The sequence below is a fragment of the Hylobates moloch genome, unplaced genomic scaffold (assembly GCF_009828535.3).
Source record: "Hylobates moloch isolate HMO894 unplaced genomic scaffold, HMol_V3 SCAFFOLD_14, whole genome shotgun sequence".
NCBI lineage: Eukaryota > Metazoa > Chordata > Mammalia > Primates > Hylobatidae > Hylobates > Hylobates moloch.
This window is the reverse complement of record NW_026652289.1, coordinates 6922102-6945024: the sequence shown is the minus strand read 5'-3', so window position 1 is coordinate 6945024 and position 22923 is coordinate 6922102. Positions and strand designations below refer to the sequence as shown.

Below are 22923 nucleotides of genomic sequence, written 5' to 3'. Positions count from 1 at the left end.
TTTATAGCACTTTTTCCATACTGATTCTATCATTTTGTATATCCTTGACAGTAATTAATGTATTTCCACATCATTAATGATAATGCCACTACATACCACCCTAGCCTTTCTAGACTGACCTTACGTAACAGTTTTCCCAAAGGAAACCATCCCATGTCCACTATGTTAGGCAAATTCAAGGTACTTGAGCGGGAGAGGTTGGAACAGAGCTGCATGGTAAAATAGTTATTTCCAAACTAGGATACTACACCTTCCTCCCAAAGGCAAAGTCTATATATAACCCTTTATTCCAAACCATGATATAACCTGACTATCCAATTGCTTCAGTCATACAATGGAAGTTACATATAGAACCTTTGGAAGAAATATATATATATATATATGCAGAAAAAGAAAAAGGTCAACCAGCATAAAAATGACATATAATAACTATTTCCTATTATATCCTGGGGGACAGAGCAAGACCCCATCTCAAAAAAAAAAAGAATGTAAAAACATTCTCATTACATAATATAATAGTTTATCCAGGCAGGGTGGCTGGTGCCTGTTAATCCCAGCTACTTGGGAGGCTGAAGGAGGAGGATAGCTTGAGTCCAGGAGTTTGAGGCTACAGTGAGCCATGACTGCACCACGCACTACAGCCTAGGCAACAGAGCAAGACCCTGTCTCAAAAAAATAAAAACAGTTTAAACAGATAGTTTTAATCATAATCGTAGCTAACATTATTGTGTATTAGGCACTATTTTAAACACTTTACGTTATTGATTAATTCTCACCACACCTCTAAGGTACACATTACCGCGCCTCTGAGGTACATATTACATAGGCAGAGGCACAGAAAAGCTAAGCAACGTGCCAAAGTAAAAGAATTTGGATTTAAACTCAAACCCCATGCTTAACTATTAACCTACTGCATCATAAGACAATTAAATGAACTTTTCAGTCGTACCTAACACTTCATCCCTCAAAACATTACTCAGTCAGGAAATTTTAACACGGTAGTATTAAATACTTTTTTTTTCTTTTTGAGACAAGAGTCTCGCTCTGATGCTCAGGCTGGAGTGCCATGGCGCAGTCTCGGCTCACTGCAACATCCACCTCCCGGGTTCAAGCGATTCTCCTGCCTCAGCCTCCCAAGTAGCTGGGATCGCATGCACCTACCACCACGTCCAACTAAATTTTGTCTTTTTAGTAGAGACAGGGTTTCACCATGTTGGCCAGGCTGGTCTTGAACTCCTGACCTCAGGAGTGATCTGCCCACCTTGGCCTCGCGAAGTGCTGGGATTACAGGCATGAGCCACCGTGCCTGGCCTATTAAATACTTTTTACCAAAAAAATTGGTTTCTCCCTCAAACAAATCAGAATGAAGACCAATAGCTTACAAATGATTATTAAAAATCAACCAAAGGTATTAAACAAAGACTTAGACACAATAGCAAAAGAACAAGCTACTAAGGAAAAAATAAAATGAATGTCATCAATATTTAAAACTTTCATCCTTCAAAAGACACCACCAAAGAAGTGAAAAGACAACCCACAGAATGGGAGAAAAATTCTACAAGTAACCTATCTACAAGTCACAAAGGACTGTATCCAGAATATATAAAGAATTCTTACAATAAAAAAACCCCCCAAAAAAAGTGAAAAATAAGCAAAAGAGCTGAATAAGCATCAAACATGTTCAACATTACTGGTCATTAGGGAAATGCAAACTGAAACCAAGAGATACTACTTCACGCCCATTAAGATAGCATAAATAAAATGGAATAATAACAATCATTGGTGAGGATGTAGAGAAACTGGAACTCTCATATTTCTGGTGGGAATATAAAATGGTAGAGCCAATCTGAAGGAGTCTGGCGGGTCCTCAAAAAGTTAAAACATAAGACTTGCCATACGACCCAGCATACCTTCTCCTAGCATGACCCAAAAGAAATGAAAACATATGTCTAAACAAAAACCTGTCATGAATGTTGATAAGCAGCACTATTCATAACAGCCAAAAAGTGGAAACAACACAAATATCCATCAACTGATGAATGGATAAACAAAAGGTGGCACATCCAATGGGAGAATTACTAGGCAATAAAAAGTAAAAAAAGAATGAAGTATTGATACATGCTACACAAATGCTCAACATACAAATCATTAGAGAAAACATTATGCAATGTCAAAGAAGCCAGTCACAAAATCATATTTTAAGAGCCCGTCCAGCTGGGCGTGGTGGCTCACGCCTGTAATCCCAGCACTCTAGGAGGCCGAGGTGGGTGGATCACAAGGTCAAGAGATCCAGACCATCCTAGCCAACGTGGTGAAAACCCCTTCTCTACTAAAAATACAAAAATTAGCTGGGCCACCACTCACCTGTAGCCCCAGCTACTCGGGAGGCTGAGGCAGAAGAATCGCTCGAACCCAGGAGGCGAAGGTTGCAGTGAGCCGAGATCGCACCACTGCACTCCAGCCTGGCAAGACAGTGAGACTCCGTCTAAAAAAAAAAAAAAAGGGGGGGGGGGGGCCCATTCATATAAAATGTCCAGAACAGGCAAATGCAGAAAAAGAAAATATATCAGTGATTGTGAGGGGCTGGGGGAGAGGGAGGGACTGGCAAGTGACTGTAAATGGGAATAGGGCTTCTTTTAGGGATGATGAAATGTATTAAAACTTAATAGAGGTGACGATGGCCCAACTCTGTCAATATACTACAGGTTATATATCCCTTATACAGAACGCTTGGGAATAGAATTGTTTCAGATTTCGTATTTTTTCAGATTTTGCAAAATTTGCATTTGCACTTACAGCTTGAGCATGCCAAATCCAAAAATCCAAAATCTGAAATGCACACTAGAACATCATGTTTATATACAGAAAGTTTCAGATTTTGGTGCATTTCAAAATTCTGACTTGGGATGCTCAACATGTAAAACCACTGGATTGCACAAGTATACGGTGTGTGACTATCTTAGCCATTAAAAGTTTTTGTTAACATTCAAAATGTGAAATTTCATATTAATCTCTGCAGAATGCTGTGTTTTCATATAAATTTGGGGTATATTCATTCAAAGTAAAGAATTAAGCCAAATTCATTTAAGATTATCTTATAACATTTTAAAGTTTTCCACTCACATGTCTTACAGAGCTTGAAGACTCATTTCCAGAAGATAACTCACGCCAGCTACGATTTCTTCTACCATAATTCGGATATTTACGCCTACAGGTCCTTTGTCTAGACTGTGACGCCAAAACCACTGAATCCGACTGAAACACAGAAAAATATGCGAATGAAAATCAACACCTAAATAAGGACAATATCAACAAAATGGGCTATCAAGTTTCCAAAAGGATTTAAAGAAAAAAGAAAAAAAGGCTTAAAAAGAAGGTAGTATTTTTGCCATACAGTTTTTTTTTGTTTGTTTGTTTGTTTTTTGTTTTTTTTTTTTTTTGAGACTGAGTCTCGCTCTGTCACCCAGGCTGGAGTGCAGTGGCGCAATCTCGGCTCACTGAAAGCTCCGCCTCCCGGGTTCACGCCATTCTCCTGCCTCAGCCTCTCCGAGTAGCTGGGACTACAGGCGCCCGCCACCACGCCCGGCTAATTTTTTGTATTTTTTATTAGAGACGGGGTTTCACCGTGGTCTCGATCTCCTGACCTCGTGATCCGCCCGCCTCGGCCTCCCAAAGTGCTGGGATTACAAGCGTGAGCCACCGCGCCCGGCCTGCCATACGGTTTTAACTCAAGCTTAGTAATTTTACTTTCAAGGTCCTTAGAAAACATGAGAAAATGCACATTAGATGGCATTTTCCAAACTATGCTGTAAGTTAACTGGTTTACCACGAATGAGGGAAAATAACAATAATCTGAAAAGGATGTCACCTTAAAAGTATACATCTCAGAAATGAAAAATACATATTCGTATATTATGATGCAGTAAGCAACTTCTCAAGGAATGTTTCACTATCTCTATACATAGGTGTAAAGAAAAAATGTTCAACATACTAATCATCAGAGAAATGCAAATCAAAACCATAATGAGATACCATCTCACACTAGTCAGAATGGCTATTATTAAAAAGTCAAGGCCAGACGTTGGGGCTCACACCTGTAATTTTAGCACTTGGGAGGACAAGGCAGGCAGATCACTTGAGCCCAGGAGTTCGAGACCAACCCAGGCAATATGGAGAAACCTGCCCCTAAAAAACAACAAAAACAAGAACAAACAAACAAAAACCAAAAAATTAGCTGGGCATGGTGGTATACAGCTATAGTCCCAGCTACTAGGGAGGCTGAGGTGGGAGGATCACTCAAGCCCAGGAGGTTGAGGCTGCAGTGAGTGAGCCATGATTGCACCACTACACTCCAGCCTGGGCAAGATTGAGACCCTATCTCCCAAAAAAAAAAAAAAAAAAAAAAAAACTGGGGGGTGGAGGGCATCAAAAAATAGCAGACGCTGGTGAAGTTGCAGAGAAAAGAGAATGGTTATACACTGCTAGTGAGACTGTATCTTAATTTAACCACTGTGGAAAGCAGTTTGACGATCCCTCAAATAACTTAAGACAGAATTACCATTCGACCGAATAATCCCATTACTGGGTATATACCCAAAGGAAAAGAACTCATTCTACCATAACGACATACATACACCTATGTTCACTGCAGCACTATTCACAATAGCATAAGACATGGAATCAACCTAAATGCCCATCAATGGTAGACTGGATAAAGAAAATATGGTATATATAAACCATGGAATACTACCCAGCCATAAAAAAAAAACGAGATCATGTCCTTTGCAGCAACATGGGTGAAGCTGGAGGCCACTATCCCAAGCGAACTAACATCAGAGTAGAAAACCAAATACCACATATTCTAACTTACAAGTGAGAGCCAAGCATTGCGTACAGAAGGGAACAACAGACATCAGGACCTACCTGAGGGTACAGGGTGGAAAAAGGGTGAGGACCGGGAAACTACCTATCAAGTACAATGCTTATTATCTGGGTAACAAAATAATCCATACACCAAACCCCTATGACTCACAATTTACCTCTATAACAAACTTGCACATATATCCCTAAAGCTAAAAGTTTTCTTTTTAATGTTCAAATATTAACTGTAAGTATGTGTATTTTCAAGTTTTCAATGTTTAATTTGTTATCTGTGCTTTTCAGTTCTGAATGTTTTTTCAAAACATTCAGTTCTGAATGTTTTTATCAAAACAGAATAATCATTCAAAATCAGCCAAATAAAGTAACTATATTGGTTTTAGTTTTTTTAAAAGGCATGCCATTCCCCAACCACAAAGGCAGATGAGATTACCCAATGAGAGCACATATTCGTTAAATTTATGCACAAATCAATTTTCACATGAGTGGCCATCTGTCTAATGAGCATTGGTCAGTTTTAGAATTTCAACATTATCACTGGATGATCTTAAAATGAACTGAGTTTTCCTTAATTTGTCAGTACTGATTTTGGCAAAAACTCGTATTAATGAGTTTCACGAGTGATAATAGGTTAACATGTAGGTGGGCCAAACTTTCACTAAGAAAAACTAGAAAATCTGGTAAAATATATTTTTTAACAAATCTGTTTAAAGGCACTTTATGCCTTAAAAGGTTATGAAGAATCACAGAACCAAGATCAAAAAAAGATGTGTGTGTGTGTGTGTGTGTGTGTGTGTGTGTGTGTGTGTGTGTGTGTTGTGTGTGTGTGTGTGTGTGTGTGTGTGTGTGTGTGTGTGTGTGTGTATTTTAACCCTAGAATTTCATTCTGGAAGAGGAAGCTGGAAGGTTTAGCAAGTAAGCAAAATCACAGACTAACTCACGAGTTAGGCTAATAAACTTGCAATTCATAGCCTCCTATATGTAGGGGAATCCCCCAGGCTTTGGCTGTTAGCCCAAAAGGCTACAGCCTAGACCTGTAGGTAAACTACAGATAGAACAGTAATCCCAAGGAACTAAAGCCCATTCTTGTTTGGATAAGGCAATATAGGCTTGAGAGTGGCCCCAGAAGGCTGCCAGAAGTCAATGCAAATCTTCTCTGGGAACGAAGCCATCCTGTGCTTCAAATCTTTTCTAACATTTAACAATCAAAAAAGAAACAAAAATATGATGATAAAAAAGGAGAAAAATCAACAGGCAATAGAAAATGGTCCACAGGGAAGCAAGACATTGAAAAAAATGAAATTACCAGACCTGTTTTTAAAATAGCTATGGCTGATTTCCAAGTAATTAAAACAGTGAGAATTTTAGTAGAAAACTGAGAGCCCTTAAAAAAAAAAAAAAAAAGAACCAAATGAAAATTCAGAATCAAATAATTTAGTAACTAAAATTAAGAACTCAATACCATTGTTAGGCACTAGGCAATTTTTCTCAAGTTTTCAAACTACTCCTTTCTAACAGCTATATAACCTTAAGTCTACTATTTTAAATCCCAAACAGAAAACCTTAAGCAAGAAATACTCCACTTCAGATGAAAGTTACTGATAGTTTGATAAATCAAAAAGAAAACTCTAAATTTCAATTTAATTTCTAATTTGCTAAGAAAACAGAATTTAGGTTACCTTATGTGAGAGCTGAAGAGTCTTTCTTTTTCTTCCTATTATATAAAGATTTCTTTCCTCTTCACCTTTCTCTAATCGGAAGTCTTCCAGCTTCCTACAAATTTAAATATCCAGTTATATTAACTACTGAACTGATGGATAACTAAAGGATATAAAGAATAAAAACCAGTGTGATTCTATAAATCATAAGTTTATATACTTTAAAAATACACAAAATCTCTAAAGTTAAAACACATTAAAAATTTATATGAATATAAATAAAATCTCAGAGGCAGTTAGAAAGACCTATTTTTCATATTTGAGGCATAAATATTCATTCATTTGTTTTCTGATTGGTCCTATTAGGACCAATTCAAACAGAATCTCCCATAATAGCTTTTCAAAACGTCTTTCTGATTTTCCAAGATTGCAATTCCTTTCTCTAAAGAAAAAATAAGCACAGAGTCTGCCTTCTCCACATTTATTCAAGCTATGTTTGATAATTTATAGAAAACAAGAATAGCAATGTTACTGGTTTTTCTAATCACCTATATTTCACTCACATGATACAACAAAAAGATTATGTTATTGTGACCAATTTCAAAGCAAAGGACCTGCCACCAAGAAGAAGGTACTAAAAATCATTTTTCTTCTCTGGAAAAGACTGACTGTCCCGTTTCTCCACCTGGAACATTATTAAAAACACGTGGATTTTATGTTTTTGTTTACTTTAACATCTCAAAGGAAAAAGATTTAATACTGAAATCTAGGCCACGCTCCAAGGTATAACTAGACACTCAACAGAGTGTAAGAGTAAATGCTGTAAGGACAAAAACTGATTTTTAAGAAAATTGCATTTTTCTCTAAGTACACCTGACAGCCCACACTCAAGATTACAGTAGAACATTATTTTATCCAGCGGGGATTTCTAAAGCAGACTCAACCTTTCACAGGTTGTCAACTTCACCGCTTTATTTGTGTTTAAGGAACCATATAACGAGATTTTCAGCTTGCAGCCAAATGAAAGTCCCACCTGATATCTGTTATGTTTCCCTTTGACAATAAAGCAATACATACAATTGATTCTCGATTAATAAAACAAAGGAACACTTGACATAGGTATCATTTTCAGCTGTGCGCACTTTTACTCCTAAAGAGATGATCAGCTAAGAAAAGGGGTATTATCAAAGATCATAGAGTGTATATAAAAGAATTGTTATATGGCCGGGCGCAGTGGCCCACACCTGTAATCCCAGCACTTTGGGAGGCCAAGGTGCATGGATCACCTGAGGTCAGGAGTCCACGACCAGCCTGGCCAACATGGTGAAACCCTGTCTCTACTAAAAATACAAAAAATTAGCTGGGCTTGCCAGCTAACTCTGGAGGCTGAGGCAGGAGAATCACTTGAACCTGGGAGATGGAGGTTGAAGTGAGCCAAGATCACACCATTACACTTCAGCCTAGGCAACAAAAGCAGAACTCCGGCTCAAAAAAAAATTTTATAATGAATAGAATTTCTACCGTTATTGGATCAAGACAAACTACATGCCTGAATCCTAGGCACAAAAAGAATTACTTATACTGGTAAGCAACATTATAAGCTCATAGCTCTGCACAGCTGTCATTTACCTTTATGCTTTTATACCTATTACCTAAATTTTTTACAATGGACACAAACTTTCATAGTCAGAAAACAAATTTTTAAATACTCTTCATCCTTATCAAATGATATCCTTACAGTTACACAAAATTCACCCTTGTTTCCACTATTGGAACTGTTGCCATGGGCAATGATCACCATATCTCAATCAAGTATCGCCTTTATAAAATCTCACATGAGCTTTATTTTAGAATGAAATGCTAGAAAGAGCTATGTTCTTTTTTCTGAAAATTATATTATGGCAGATAGCTAGCTGCCGTTCTCCTTTTCTTCCTTAGAAACACAATAGCAATTTTTATCCAGGCTCTTTGCTGCTCTAAATAGATACTGTGTTACCTACTCTCCTCCTTAGCTTATTATGGTCAAATGACAGCATTCTGGTCAATGAGTTATAAGCAGAAATGCCACATGGCTACTTAAAGCAAGTTCCTTTGACTAGAAACGCCCTTTTTGACATCTGAACATCTTTCTTCTTTTCTTCTAAATTTCAACCTACATCACAAATACAGATATGTAATAGCTACAGCTTCAGCAGCTATCTTGGACTACACGGTGACCTTAAGACTAGAAGCCAAGGCTGGGCGCGGTGGCTCACGCCTGTAATCCCAGAACTTTGGGAGGCTGAGGCAGGTGGATCACCTGAGGACAGGAGTTTGAGACCAGCCTGGCCAACATGGTGAAACCCCATCTCTACTGAAAATACAAAATCAGCCGGGTGTGGTGACCCATGACTGTAATCCCAGCTATCTGGAGGGCTGAGGCAAGAGAATTGCTTGAGTCCAGGAGGAGAGGTTGCCGTGAGCCGAGATCATGCCACTGCACTCCAGCCTGGGTGACAAAAGAGCAGCAACTGTCTTAAAAAAAAAAAAAAAAAAAAAAAAAACTAGAAGCCAAGCTCCATGAAGGGGGTGAGAAACACCGGAGTCTAAGTTCCTGATTAACTGTGGAACCACTATTCCAGCCTTAGATTATTTCTAGTCTTCCTTTGGGTAAGAAAATAAATGCTTGTGTGTTTAAGAAACTAATTTTTCAGGTCTTTCTCTCTTGACACCTGTTTGCTTCCCTTGGTTTTGAAAAAGTATCCCAAAATGACACTTTTGGTTCTGATAACCATAAGACTTAGATGCCAATTTAAAACTTAATTACAGCATACTATATAAATACTGATTTTCTATATTTCTCATCACAATTCCACATTTTGCTTTTCACTATTTTCTAGTCCTTCCCAAATTCACAGAACAATATATAAGTACTATCTAATAACACTCCAGCATTCACTGAAACTCTTCTGGTTAAACATATAAAAACACAAAAATAAATTTACAAAATTATCTTCAAGCTATTAAATTATTATGACACACAAACATGAGAAAATACTGAAACATTTTAGATATCATTCAAAAAAGTATTTGCTGCTTCCATTTCAATGACTCAACTCAGTACATTACAACTCAGCACCAAGGACACTACTGCCCATATTATAATTACAAAATATCATTTCTACACTTGATCTTAGCCAAAAGGCCAAGAAGCAATATAAAATATCATTTCTTAGGCTGGGCGCGGTGGCTCACACCTGTAATCCCAGCACTTTGGGAGGCCGAGGCAGGGAGATCACCTGAGGTCGGGAGTTCAAGACCAGCCTGACCAACATGGAGAAACCCCATCTCTACTAAAAATACAAAATTAGCCAGGAGTGGTGGCACATGCCTGTAGTCCCAGCTATTTGGGAGGCTGAGGCAGGAGAATCACTTGAACCCGGAGGCAGAGGTTGCAATAGGCCGAGATCGTGCCATTGCACTTCAGCCTGGACGAGAGCAAAACTCTGTCTCAAAAAAATAAAAGAAATAACATTTCTTACTAAAAGAAAATAGGGCTGCTTAATTTCAGATATAGGTCAAAAATTTACAAGATGAACTATAATATCTTCCCCGTGTCTCACAGTAAGGATGCTATGGAAAACTACTAGTCATTTTGAAAGGACAGGGAGCCTTGAAAAGAGGCTCCTCATGGCTAGAAAAGAGATGATTTAAACATCAATAAAGAATATCAGAAATAAGTTAAACCCCAGCTATTTGATTTATACATTAAAACACACACACATACAAATTGGTCGCTGTTGAATAATGAAAAGAATATTTTGAGGGGAAATAAAGCAAAACAATCAAGCATCTACTCTGCCTTTCCTATACAAACTTTGCTACTTGATAATTAAGTATACTTGGGTAGATTTCTTTTTTAGAAGTGTCCAAGATAATAAATGAAGAAGTTTTCATAGAGTTAAAAATCATGATTATATAACAGCTAATAAATTAATGAATCTAGACATTAAGCATTGATAGCTGCTAACATCACAAAAACCGAGGCTATTTATGTGTGCCTTCTGATAGAATTATCACTTATGAAGCAGTCTTGCAAAAAACCGAAAACATTTATGACACCTGAAACAATCGGAAATTTAAACACAGCCTGGATATTTGGTTATACTGAGAAACCAAGGTACAGTTTTTTTAAGGTATGGTAACAGCATTATTTTATATATTTTAAAACTTCTTATCTTTTAGAAATACACACTAATATGCTTATGGACAAAAATAATATTACATCTAGGATTTCTTTCAAAATAATACTGAAAGGACAAAAGTGGGTGTGTGTGTGTATATGGATAAAAAAAGACGGAGCCGGGCGCGGTGGCTCATGCCTGTAATCCCAGCACACTGGGAGGCTGAGGCGGGTGGATCGCCTGAGGTCAGGAGTTCGAGACCAGCCTGGCCACCATGGTGAAACCCTGTCTCTACTAAAAATATAAAAAATTAGCTGGGCGTGGTGGTAGGCGCCTGTAAGCCCAGCTACTCAGGAGGCTGAGGCAGGAGAATCACTTGATCCCAGGAGGCGGAGGTTGCAGTGAACCAAGATCACGCCACTGCACTCCAGCCTGTGCAACAAGAGTGAAACTCTGCCTTGAAAAAAAAAAAAAAAAGAAAAGAAGCAAGACTGGCTCTGAAAACCTTTAACATAGTAAAAACATTAGAGAATAATTCTGACATTTTCCTACCACAATTACAATAATAAGATTCCCACTCATTACTAATATATTTATACAATTATTTACACAATTAATGGAATACAGAATGTGTAAATAACCATATGAATATATTTTCACAGATAGAAACATTATAAATAGATATCCTAAAACAAACCTAAATATGCCTAGTGGTACCTCTGGTACAACCACTCTTCGTTTCCAAGCCTGCAGGTCACGTTCTGTAGCAATCTGACTGCGTGGGGCATTTTGATGCATCTGACGAACACCTTCAACTTGTCCACTACGACGCAGACCAATATTTGGAGGGGACTGAATGTCTAAGCTCAGTCTTCTAAAACCTAGGAAAAAATGATGAGGAAGTGATTCCAATACACTTTTAAACTAATATACATTTAGCATGTAACAAGCACACGTTCACCTAAGATGCACACACCAAAAATAAAGAACTAAGAGAAGATAGTATCTACTGAAAAAACTTTGTGAGAAAAATCTTTTTTAAATTTATTTTCTGTACAGACAAGGTCTTGCTATGTTGCCCGGGCTAGTCTCAAACGCCTGGCCTCAAGCAATCCTCTTACCACGGCTTCCCAAAGTGCTGGGATTATAGGCATGAGCCACTGCACCCAGCCTGACAGAATCTTAACATGACTAAGATCAAAATGTAGAATACTGAACAAACATTAACTATTAAACCTCAATTTCAATTTTTACTAGACTTTCTGAAATTATAAAATGTACATTTCACATTACATTATATATGCATTCCTAAAAACTGTGCCTTCTTCAAAATTACACACCAAAAAAAGTCTTTTTGAAAAACTTGCGCTGAAGACAGACAGCTGAAATCAAAGTGGTTTTACAAGAGCTCTTACAACAGTAATCATGATTCTCATGATTCTCAAGAGATAATCTGAGCCACCAAGGCAAGTAGCTGTCAAGATGGTTGTTAAAAAGTCAAACAAATAAAATGTTGTGGGTAAATGCCATCCGTGCTTAAACTATAGCTGGGCAAGTGGGTGATGAGGCAATGAAGACAACAGTGACGCTCTGAGCCCGAGGGGCTGCTAATAAGGTGGGTATAGGAGGCTGAGCAACCTCCCATGAGCTGGAAGCCACAGAGACCAGCCTCTGAGGAGGAAGTCCTAGACAAAGTGCTCATTTTCTTACAATAGAAGGTAAAGGGGCTCCTGCTACTAACACAACAGAAACACTGAGGGTGATATTGATTCTTGTGGGAGGCTATGGAGCTGTACTCCAGCTATGCCAGCTCTTCTTGCCTAGGGAAAAATCCACGAGTGAATGCAACTTCTGCACTCTTCTATGTACCACACTCTATTTACCAATCACATGTGTACCAATGTGCATTAGAGAACATACTATGCTTCACCAACTTCAAATGGCATTGAATGCCCCACTAGTAAACCAAGCATTTATATTAAAATACTATATATTGAAAAACATTTTTGAACTGAGAAATATAAATTCTAAATTTAACTGCCCAAGTCATAGCGTTATTCTCCAACAATTTGAAAACATGCATAAAGTTATTTATCACATCACTTATAACAGCAAAGCATAAGAAACAACCTAAATGCCCATAAAGAGATTACAAAGATTAGTTACTCCACACAGAGGAGGAGTATGAAGCTATTAAAAAAAAAAAAAGATGAATTCTGTGAACTGATACAATTTCTAGAATATACTGTTAAGGCAATACAGTAGGTGCCAGAAGAATGTGTTTATGTATCTTGTGCCTCTTGCCATGACAGACTGAGGACACAGCATCAACTATTCAGTATTCCTGCCTAAATGCTTAACCTGAACCCAATTATGAGGAAATAATCAGACAAATCCAAATTGAGAGAAATCTTGTGAAAACAACAGGCCTGAATCTTTCCAAAGTACCACTGCTCTGAGGAAACTTTTCTGGATTAAAAGACATAATTCTAAAATGTAATGAGCAGGCTTGATTAAAGCCTAAATTTTTTTTTTTAAAAGGGCATGAGGAAGGACAGGTAGTTATTGGGACAACTGGGGAAGTGTAAGTAAGGATTCAAAATTAGATAGCAGTGCTATATCAACAATTATCATATTCAGCTTGTTGAATGTGATCGCTGTATTATGGTTATATAAGAGAACATCTCTGGTTCTTGGATGATACAGAATGAAGCATTAAGGTATAAAGTGTCACAAGTCTTACTTTCAAATGCTTCTGAAAAAAACATATAGGAAAGTGTGTGTGCACACATACACAAAAAAAAAGCTAAAGCAAGTATAGTAATATAAGGAATCTAGGTAAAGAATATATGGCTTTTCATTGTATCCTTCTTCCAACCTTTCTTTCCAAAATAAAAAAATAAAGTCTTATGCTGTAAGTTTAGGAGAAAAAAAGTACTATTTTAAATGAATAATGAAACTTGTAAATCACATTGGACTAGAAACAAAGTAAATAGTGGAACTAATTGAGAGGAGACTGGTGATTGTTATGTATTTACTTCTACACTGCACTTTTAAGGACTCAACACTGAAAACTCACTAAGTTTTCAAACTTTCTGATTCAATAAGAAAAATCATACTCTACCCAATACAGTTTTTCAAAAATTACCAATGTTAAAGCAAAGAAAAGCTAGAACTATGGTTTTATTTTAAAAACCAATTTGTTATTCGCTCCTATTTAATACAATTTTGTAAATACTATATTTTTAGAGCACAAAAGGCTTCAGCAGTACTTGAAATTCAAATACTCATTTGCTACTACATTATCTTACACCTCATAAGGCTACCTTCAGAGTACTAATTAAGTTGTAAAAATACATTGTTTACTTAAGTTTCTCACATTACATGTACCTGACAAAGACTTTGTTTACTCTTTAATTTCAATGCAGCCATATTCAGGTAAAATATTTATCATTATTTATTACCTCTCCGGGGTGTTTCTTCACCATTTGAAAGTCCTCTTGGAATAGTATCCTGATCTGCTCCCATTCTCTGATCTTGCTGCTGCTGCAACTGTCTTATCATTCCATCAAGAATACTCGATTCTGGGCTGCGTTCATCATTATCATTGGTTTGCAGGCTTATAATTTGTTCAATCACCTCTCCATCACCTACAAATTCAATTATTTAATATATGATCATATAAAAGCAGAAAACAAAAAAAATTCCGTTAGGGTACAAATTAAAATACATTAACGATGGTCAGAATTTCCCATTTTTGAAAAATAACCAGTTTAAAAAGATACTCTACATATTCACCAGCAAGTCAGCGAAAAGATTCAAAGCCAACAAAAGTCCTCCTGTAGAGGACTAAATACTACAAAAACCTGAAAGCAGCCTCTGAAATTCCTGCAAGTGGAAGCATGGAAACATGTTTCTGTAAAACTTTATTATGCTGTTTCACACTAATGCCCCTCACCATATTCGATATATTTCACTAAAATCTTATTCCCCAGAGTCTCTAACTGGAACAGAGCAACTATGGGTCATTTCCAATGTAGAGAAAATCCCTGAGATTTAATTTCTTCTCTATGTCTTAAGAAAGGGGAAAAAAGGGAGGTAAGACCTTTTTTAAGCCTTCAACAAGACTTTAGCTCTCCCTCTGCCCCAAGAGTCCTCAGAGAACAGTGAAATTGATGGTGGTAACTACACAAGCCTCTCCGACTAATCTCAAATTACTCTCTTAGATATGTTTTTAACATAGCTAGTACCCATAATTCTTACTTCAACTACAGAGTTTTTTTGAGACAGAGTCTCACTTTTGTTGCCCAGGCTGGAGTGCAGTGGCGTGATCTCGGCTTACTGCAAGCTCTGCCTCCCGGGTTCAGGCCACTCTCCTGCCTCAGCCTCCCGACTAGCTGGGACTACAGGTGCCCACCACCATGCCCGGCTAATTTTTTGTATTTTTTTTTTTTTTTTATTAAGTAGAGACAGGGTTTCACCGTGTTAGCCAGGATGGTCTCAATCTCCTGATCTCGTGATCCACCCACCTTGACCTCCCAAAGTGCTGGGATTACAGCCAGGGCGTGGTGGCTCACATCTGTAATCCCAGCACTTTTGGAGGCCAAGGCAGGTGGATCACTTGAGGTCAAGAGTTCGAGACCAGTCTCTACTGAAAATACAAAAAAAAAAAAATTAGCCAGGCCTGGTGATGCACGCCTGTAATCACAGCTACTCGGGAGGCTGAGTCTAGAGAATTGCCTGAACTCAGGAGGCGAAGGTTGCAGTGAGCCAAGATCATGCCACTGCACTCCAGCCTGGGTGACAGAGTCAAACTGTGTCTCAAAAAAATAAATAAATAAATAAAATAAAAAATAAAGGAGATTAATAAGGTAATAATCAAAAGGAATGCAAAGATATAACTTGCCACCATAAAAACAGATAGAGAAACTGCAAAACCTCATATAGTATTATGGGATGGGCAAGGGAGGCCATTTCCATCCTGCTACCTGAGTAAGATTCCCTTGCATATCACTAACAATGTCTTTGTTTTGCTATGGAAACCAATGAAGAACTTAAAAGAGCTAAATGTTATATGTCATATTAACTTTGTCTTTAAAACTTTTATCAGTCTCAAAAAATGAGTTGAAAAGGCAGTACATAGAGCCTTAATCTAAAAAGATAAGATTTTAATTAGAATTGCTTATAACACAAAATTCCTAAGATTACAACATGATACCAAAGGGAAAACGGCAAAGATTTCTAATCGTCGTTAAGCCAAAATAACCTAAGTCTATATAACTTTTCTTTTTTTTCTTTTTGGTAGAGACAAGGTCTTGCTATATTGCCCAGGCTGGTCTTGAACTCCTGAGCTCAAGCAATCCACCTGCCTCAGCCTCCCAAAGTGCTAAGATTACAGGTGTGAGGCCCTGCACTCAGCCTAACTTTTCTTTCATAACACAGAACACTTAACTGTTAACTTCTCAAATATCAGAATGTTAACTGTCTCTATGGAATAATACAATGGATACTGAAATATTGAAGGAGGGTTCTACCCATGAAAACTTAACTGCTACAGGAAGTGTCCTTCTGCCATAAACAATTACAATAATGGAAAAAATATATGTAAAACAAAAGCTTTCAGACACTAGACAACAGGTAGCACGAGACTGTGATCCCTGAGAGAAGGGGAACAATGGAGACAAACCCTTCTTGATTGCTCCAGATTACTGTCTGGAGGTAGTCTCCAGGTTACAGAACAAAAGAGAGAACCCGAACAGCATCCACAGATCTAACTGAGTTGAGGAGACAGAGGTGAGAGTTTGCTGGAAGAGGAATGTTAAAATACGCAGGACTGAATATCAGAGGAGAGTGAACTGCACACAAAGCTCCAGAGATCTGTGATGAGGTCCCATCAATTATTTGACTAAATACTGATACTTGGCCGGGCATGGTGGCTCACGCCTGTAATCCCTGCACTTTGGGAGGCTGAGGCGGGCGGATCACCTGAGGTCAGGAGTTCGAGCCCAGACTGGCCAGCATGGTGAAACTTCATCTCTACTAAAAATACAAAAATTAGCCTGGTGTGGTGGTGCACACCTGTACTCCCAGCTACTTGGGAAGCTGAGGCAGGGAAACTGCTTGAACCCCAGAGGCGGAGGTTGCAATAAGCCGAGATCACACCAATGAACTCCAGCCTGGGCAACAGAGCAAGACTCTGTCTCAAAAAAAATTTTTTTAATTAAATACTGATACATGTGTGCATGGGGTAGAACTCCACTATTGAGGGGAAAATATAAAAAAGCAGTTGCACAAAAATTTGTAGAGCTCTCACAGGGCAGAAAATAGTTCAAGTTCCCAGGAGCCAGAATACACAGCAGAAGTGCTTTATATACACTTCCAGTTTTAATACCTAGAATAGTAAAAAGACATGTATTCAAGTGCAGAGCAGTAAAGAATATAGTAACTCCTACTATTTTGGTGCCACAACCAAGATTTGTGCTACAGCGCCAGAAGTTTTTTTTTTTTTTTTTTTTTTTTTTTTTTTTAAGAAGGAGTCTCGCTCTTTCACCCAGGCTGGAGTGCAGTGGCGCGATCTAGGCTCACTGCAGACTCTGCCCCCCGGGGTTCACGCCATTCTCCTGCCTCAGCCTTCCGCGTAGCTGGGACTACAGGCGCCCGACACCTCGCCTGGCTAATTTTTTGTATTTTTAGTAGAGACGGGGTTTCACCATGTTAGCCAGGATGGTCTCTATCTCCTGACCTCGTGATCCACCCGCCTCGGCCTCCCAAAGTGCTGGGATTACAGGCGTGAGCCACCGCGCCCGGCCAGAAGTTTATTTCTACCCATCCGTGATCCATCAGTACAAATGTCAACACTGTAAAAAAATAAATATCTCAGTATTATTATGAAGATGGCTGTGACCTTGCAGACTCCATGAAAGGTTGCAGATACACCTATGGGTCTGCAAACCACACATTGACAATTTCTGCCCTAAATCAATCATTACATACAAATAAACAGGTATTGCTAATAAGACATTAGTGGAGGTCATATGGAACACACAAAAAAATCATCAATCCCAAAGAAGAAAAAAAAAGAAAAAGGAAAAAGGCACAAAGAACGAAAAGAATACAGAGGAAACAAATAGGAATACTCTATGTTCGAACCCATACCATATGAACATTTAAGTGTAAATACTCTACACTTAATAGAGTACTTAATACTTAAATCCCAATTAAAAGACAAGTTATCAGATTCGAAATATAAAGACACAGATCAGCTGGAAGAATTGACAAAGATATACCATGACAATCCTAATCCGAAACAAGTTGAATTGGCTATATTAATATGAAACAAGACTCTTCAAAACAAAAAATATTTTCAGAGATACAGAGAAACATTTCATGAGAAAATAATTATTTCATCCAGAAGACAAGCAATTCAAAATGTGTATGCACCTAATGAATGAGCTTTAAAATACATAAAGTAAAAATTGAGTAAACTGAGGAGAGAAATGACAAATTCCACGTGACAGTTGGATATTTCAATCTGGATGATAGCCCCAAACTGGAAACAAGCCATCAGTGAACGCAAAATCAAATGATAATATACCCATCTATTCCATGGGGCACTATCAGCCCCAGTGAATAAACAGGAACAAACTACTGATACATGCAACAACACTAATGAATCTCAAAACCACCACACTAAGTCAAACCAGCCAGACACAAAAGACTACACTTTGTGGCCAAGCGCGGAGGCTCACGCCTGTAATCCCACCACTTTGGGAGGCCGAGGCAGGCGGATCATGAGGTCAAGAGATCGAGACCATCCTGGCCAACATGGTGAAACCCTATCTCTCCTAAAAATACAAAAATTAGTTGGGCGTGGTGGCACACGCCTGTAGTCCCAGCTACTCAGGAGGCTGAGGCAGGAAAACCATTTGAACCCGGGAGGTGGAGGTTGCAGTGAGCCAAGATCATGCCACTGCACTCCAGCCTGCCCACGGAGCAAGACTCCATCTCAAAAAAAAAAAAAAAAAAAGATTACACTTTGTATATAAACCCTCTTAAAGGACAAAATTAAAGTGACAGAAAATATAACACTGATTACAAGGGACTGGGAGAAAGGAGAGGACTGACTCCAAACAGGTCCTGGGGACTTTTGGGGGCAGTATAAATGTTTTGTATCTTGATTGTGGTGGTAGTTACTTATTTAACATCTGTCAAAACATACTTGACAGCCTGGGCAACATGGCAAAACCCCGTCTCTACTAAAAATACAAAAATTAGCCAGGTGTGTTGGCACACGCCTACAGTCCCAGCTACTCAGGAGGCTGAGGTAGGAGGATCACTTGACCCTGGGAGGCCGGAGGCTGCAGTCAGCCAAGATTGCACTGCTGCACTCCAGCCTGGGCAAACGATTAAGACCCTGTCTCAAAAAATAAACACACACACACTTGAACTGTACACTCAAAATTGGTGAATTTTGTATATAAAGTACACTTCAATAAAAGTAATAAAAAGTAACATTTGAAATAGCAAGCACATAGTAATCTACACTAGGTTTTAACTTTATATATAGCTGGTGATTTAGTTTCAGTAAATCCTCATCTAAACAAACAAAGTAGCATTTTTTCTTTAACATCTGTAGAGAAACGCTGCCCTGCTATTAACACAAAAAAGAACTTTGCACTTGGCTACGACAGAGAAAAGTACAAGACAAACCTGGAACACCCTACATCCAGAAAAGGATAGAAGTGACTGAACAAGTGTAATGACTCAGGAAAGGACAGCTTCAAAAGGCTCTGAAAGTCAAACCTAAGGATTATGTGAGTAATATAACCCACTAACCACACCCAGAAGCCCATACTAAAACTTAATAAGCCTCATCAATAAATAAAGGGGTGAGCAATAGACAGTCATATGCAATGATACATATGACGCAATGAGGGAGCAACGATACATATGATGCAATGACGGAACAACGATGAAGTTAGAAAATAACCACTTTGCAGTATTCACAGTAACAACTGATTCAGGCAAAACTCATCAATGGGTCCTAAAACTTGAGGGTAAACTTTGACAATGAACAGGTTATTGACATATCTCCCCACAAATTACTATTAATTACAAAGAGAAAAATGCCAAGTTTATAGTGAAGAAACTTGGCAAACACATTAACTAAGTGTTCAAATACAACATTACCAGTAATTAGACAAACCACAATCATAAGCATCCTGACAGGATGCTCTATTAAGACTAGAACATCATTTATGTTGTATTCTGTCAGAAATGCGTAACCGGAACCTAATCAAGAAGAAGTAGACAAACCCAGATTGAGGCCTTCTACAAAATTCCTGACCTATAATCTTCAAATACATCAATATCATGAAAGTCAAAAACTGACAACCTGCTCCAGATTAAAGGAAATTAAGGAACTATGACAACTAACTTTCGTATTTCATATGTGGTCCCAAATAAAAATTGGGAGAATTTTAAAAGCTATAAACAAACATTATTAGAATAACTGGAAATTTTTGGTTACACACTACAGAGTTGATAATAGTATTGAGTGTAAAACATCCTAATCGTCATAAGTGTCTATAGTTATGTAAGAGAATGTCGTTCTTATTTAGAGGTAAATGGTACATGAGGTCCAGAAGTTAAATGGTTCAAAACAATATACATAAAAAAACAAATATTGCAAAATAATTGGGGGATCTAAAGGTAAGGAAATTATTTATATTATACTTTAAAATATTCGAGTACAACTTTAAAAAAAAAAAAAAAAAAGACTGCACTTACTTGTTGCCACATAGCCCAGCTGTGGAATCAAATGTTCATCTGCAGAATTTTCTCGGCCTGGTACTAATCTCTGATACTTGGTTGGATGAGGATTTCCATCTACATCTACCAAGAATGGTGGAGGCATAAGATGAGGAGCCTGCTGAGTTTGCTCATCTAAGACATAATTATTAGAATCTCTAATAAGTGGTCGATAGTCAGTATGGAAGAACATCTGATCAGGAATCTAGAAAAATGAAGTTCACAGGATGGCATTTTTAAGGTTCATGCATATTAAAGGAAACAAATATTAAACAGTTAATTAAAACTAGAAAAACAAGGAAATCAAATCACTCAGCTAAACTGTTTCCAAAACATAGCTCATAACTACTTATTTCCAAAACACAGCTCATAACTACTACTTGCATGCTACAACAAGGTATTAAAAATGACCTTTTCATATGGTTTGCTGCATCCAAAACCAAATATCAGAAGGTGCCCATGAGAATCTGTACAGGCAAAATGCTGTCCATCCTGTGAAAACTTACAGTCAAACACAGCTCCGTGTCCTTGTCCTTCAATCTAGGAAACACAAAAGGAAAAAAGTTAGGACCATGCAAGTGATTTGCTATGTAAACTTTTTTAATGTGGATAACCTGTGACAATATATCCCTTCTGGGAAAAAAAAAACAAACAAACGTTTCAGCCGGGCATGGTGGCTCATACCTGTAATCCTAGCACTTTATGAGGTGGAAGCAGGTGGACTGCCTGAGCACAGGAGTTCAAGACCACCCTGGGCAACATGGTGAAACCCTGTCTCTACTAAAAATACAAAAAATTAGCCAGGCATGGCAGTGTGCATCTGTAGTCCCAGCTACTCGGGAAGCTGAGACACGAGAATCGTTTGAACCTGGGAGGCAGGGGTTGCAGTGAGCCAAGATTGCGCCACTGTACTCCACTGCACTCCAGCCTGGGTGACAGAGTGAGACTCTGTAAAATAAAAATAAAAACAAATGTTTCATTAAGCATATACATCAATCACTAGTCCCAAAAAATAAAATTCATTTTAGATACAACTAGCCTAGAAAAAAGTCTTCAAAGTTCTTCTAAGCATTAGTTCTCCAAGTGTTCAAATGAAGGCTAACAACCCAATCCAAAGTGAAGGCTTCTTTTACTTCTTATAAACAATTTCATAAATTTTTGTCTTAGTATATAATAAAAGGATAATAAGCTACAAGATAAATGATTAAAGATTAACCAAATTTGGTATTCATAAACTAAAATGAACACTTTTATAGATTTTAAGGTGAGCTCTACTTCAGCTCATTACTAAGATGACCAAGCACCATGCAAAATTTGGCAATGCTGCTGGGTCTCAAGCATATATATGGAAAAGCCTGCAGCCACAACTACCTTAACAGAGATTTCAGAAGGGATGCTCTAAGTCTATCATGAGTCTAACCTTAAATAGATAACTTTTATACTGTTTTATTCTTCCTTTTAAACTGTAAACTGTATTAGTTTAATATCATCAATTTATAGTTAAGTTAGTTATTTGGTTAACTCTACAGTGTACAGCTATGCATATTTGCTGTCTGCACCTTTAACTTTCCAGTAACTAAACGTTATGCGTTCAGTGTTGGAGAAATGAGACATCTACTCAGTAACTGCCAGAACAAACTCACGTCCACGCCCAAATAAGTCACTGCTTGACTAGTGATACTTCACTATTGCTGCACATGAAAAGGATGACAATTAGCAAACATGGAAAAAATAAAGTTACTCGGATATTCAGAGCACTGATGAATAAGATGTGCATGTTAATTCATATTCTCTTAACATAAAAAGGAAAAAATTGTGTGTGTATATATATTATATATATTTTTTTCCTCCAACTGATCATTAAAACGTAAGAACATGGTTTCACCCACATGGTCCTTCTAGGAGCCACCTGTGCCACAGCACAACCTGCATATATGTACCACTTTGCATCCCTGGCCTGGGACCTTCAGCCATGGTTAAAGCAGACACCAGTGGGGAGGGAGTGGCAAAATCTCAAAGCTGGAAAGCTGAAGATGGTGGCAGCAACTCTTCCCATCGTACATGTGGACTTAACAGCACCAAAAGCTTTTCTATAAATACTTGCTGAGATGAAAGTTTTCTCAAGTGGGCAGACCTAACTAAGCAGAGCAAGGAGGACTTGGGGTTTCACTTGTAATTGGAAGCATCCTATACAATGATTCCTGACAAAACGCAACCTGCAACTGTGTCTGGAGAAAAATGTCACATTAAAGTTTATTATGTATTCACGAAATATTGTTGCTATTAATAACTGACAACCCTATATTTAGTTTATCTAGAATTAGGAATTATGAGCCTCTCAGCTGAGCAGTAAGGAAATGTCAGTAAACAAGGCCAATTTTGGCTATGCAACTGGAAATAAGATCATTGTTGCC

The 22923-nt window shown here is 38.0% G+C and overlaps 1 protein-coding gene across 6 annotated transcripts in view; it reads right to left on the bottom strand.

Annotated features, from left to right (window-relative positions):
* The window catches only part of BRWD1 (bromodomain and WD repeat domain containing 1), a 129074-nt gene that overhangs the window by 59361 nt on the left and 46790 nt on the right, over positions 1-22923 (bottom strand). For all 6 annotated transcript variants that reach the window (XM_032175931.2, XM_032175928.2, XM_058427926.1 and 3 more), the window contains 6 exons: positions 20921-21049; positions 20489-20714; positions 14164-14349; positions 11397-11580; positions 6558-6651; positions 3124-3255 (listed from right to left, as the gene is read on the bottom strand). In XM_032175931.2, the coding sequence (XP_032031822.1) occupies positions 3124-3255; positions 6558-6651; positions 11397-11580; positions 14164-14349; positions 20489-20714; positions 20921-21049 (951 nt within the window). The remainder of the gene's footprint in view (positions 1-3123; positions 3256-6557; positions 6652-11396; positions 11581-14163; positions 14350-20488; positions 20715-20920; positions 21050-22923) is intronic.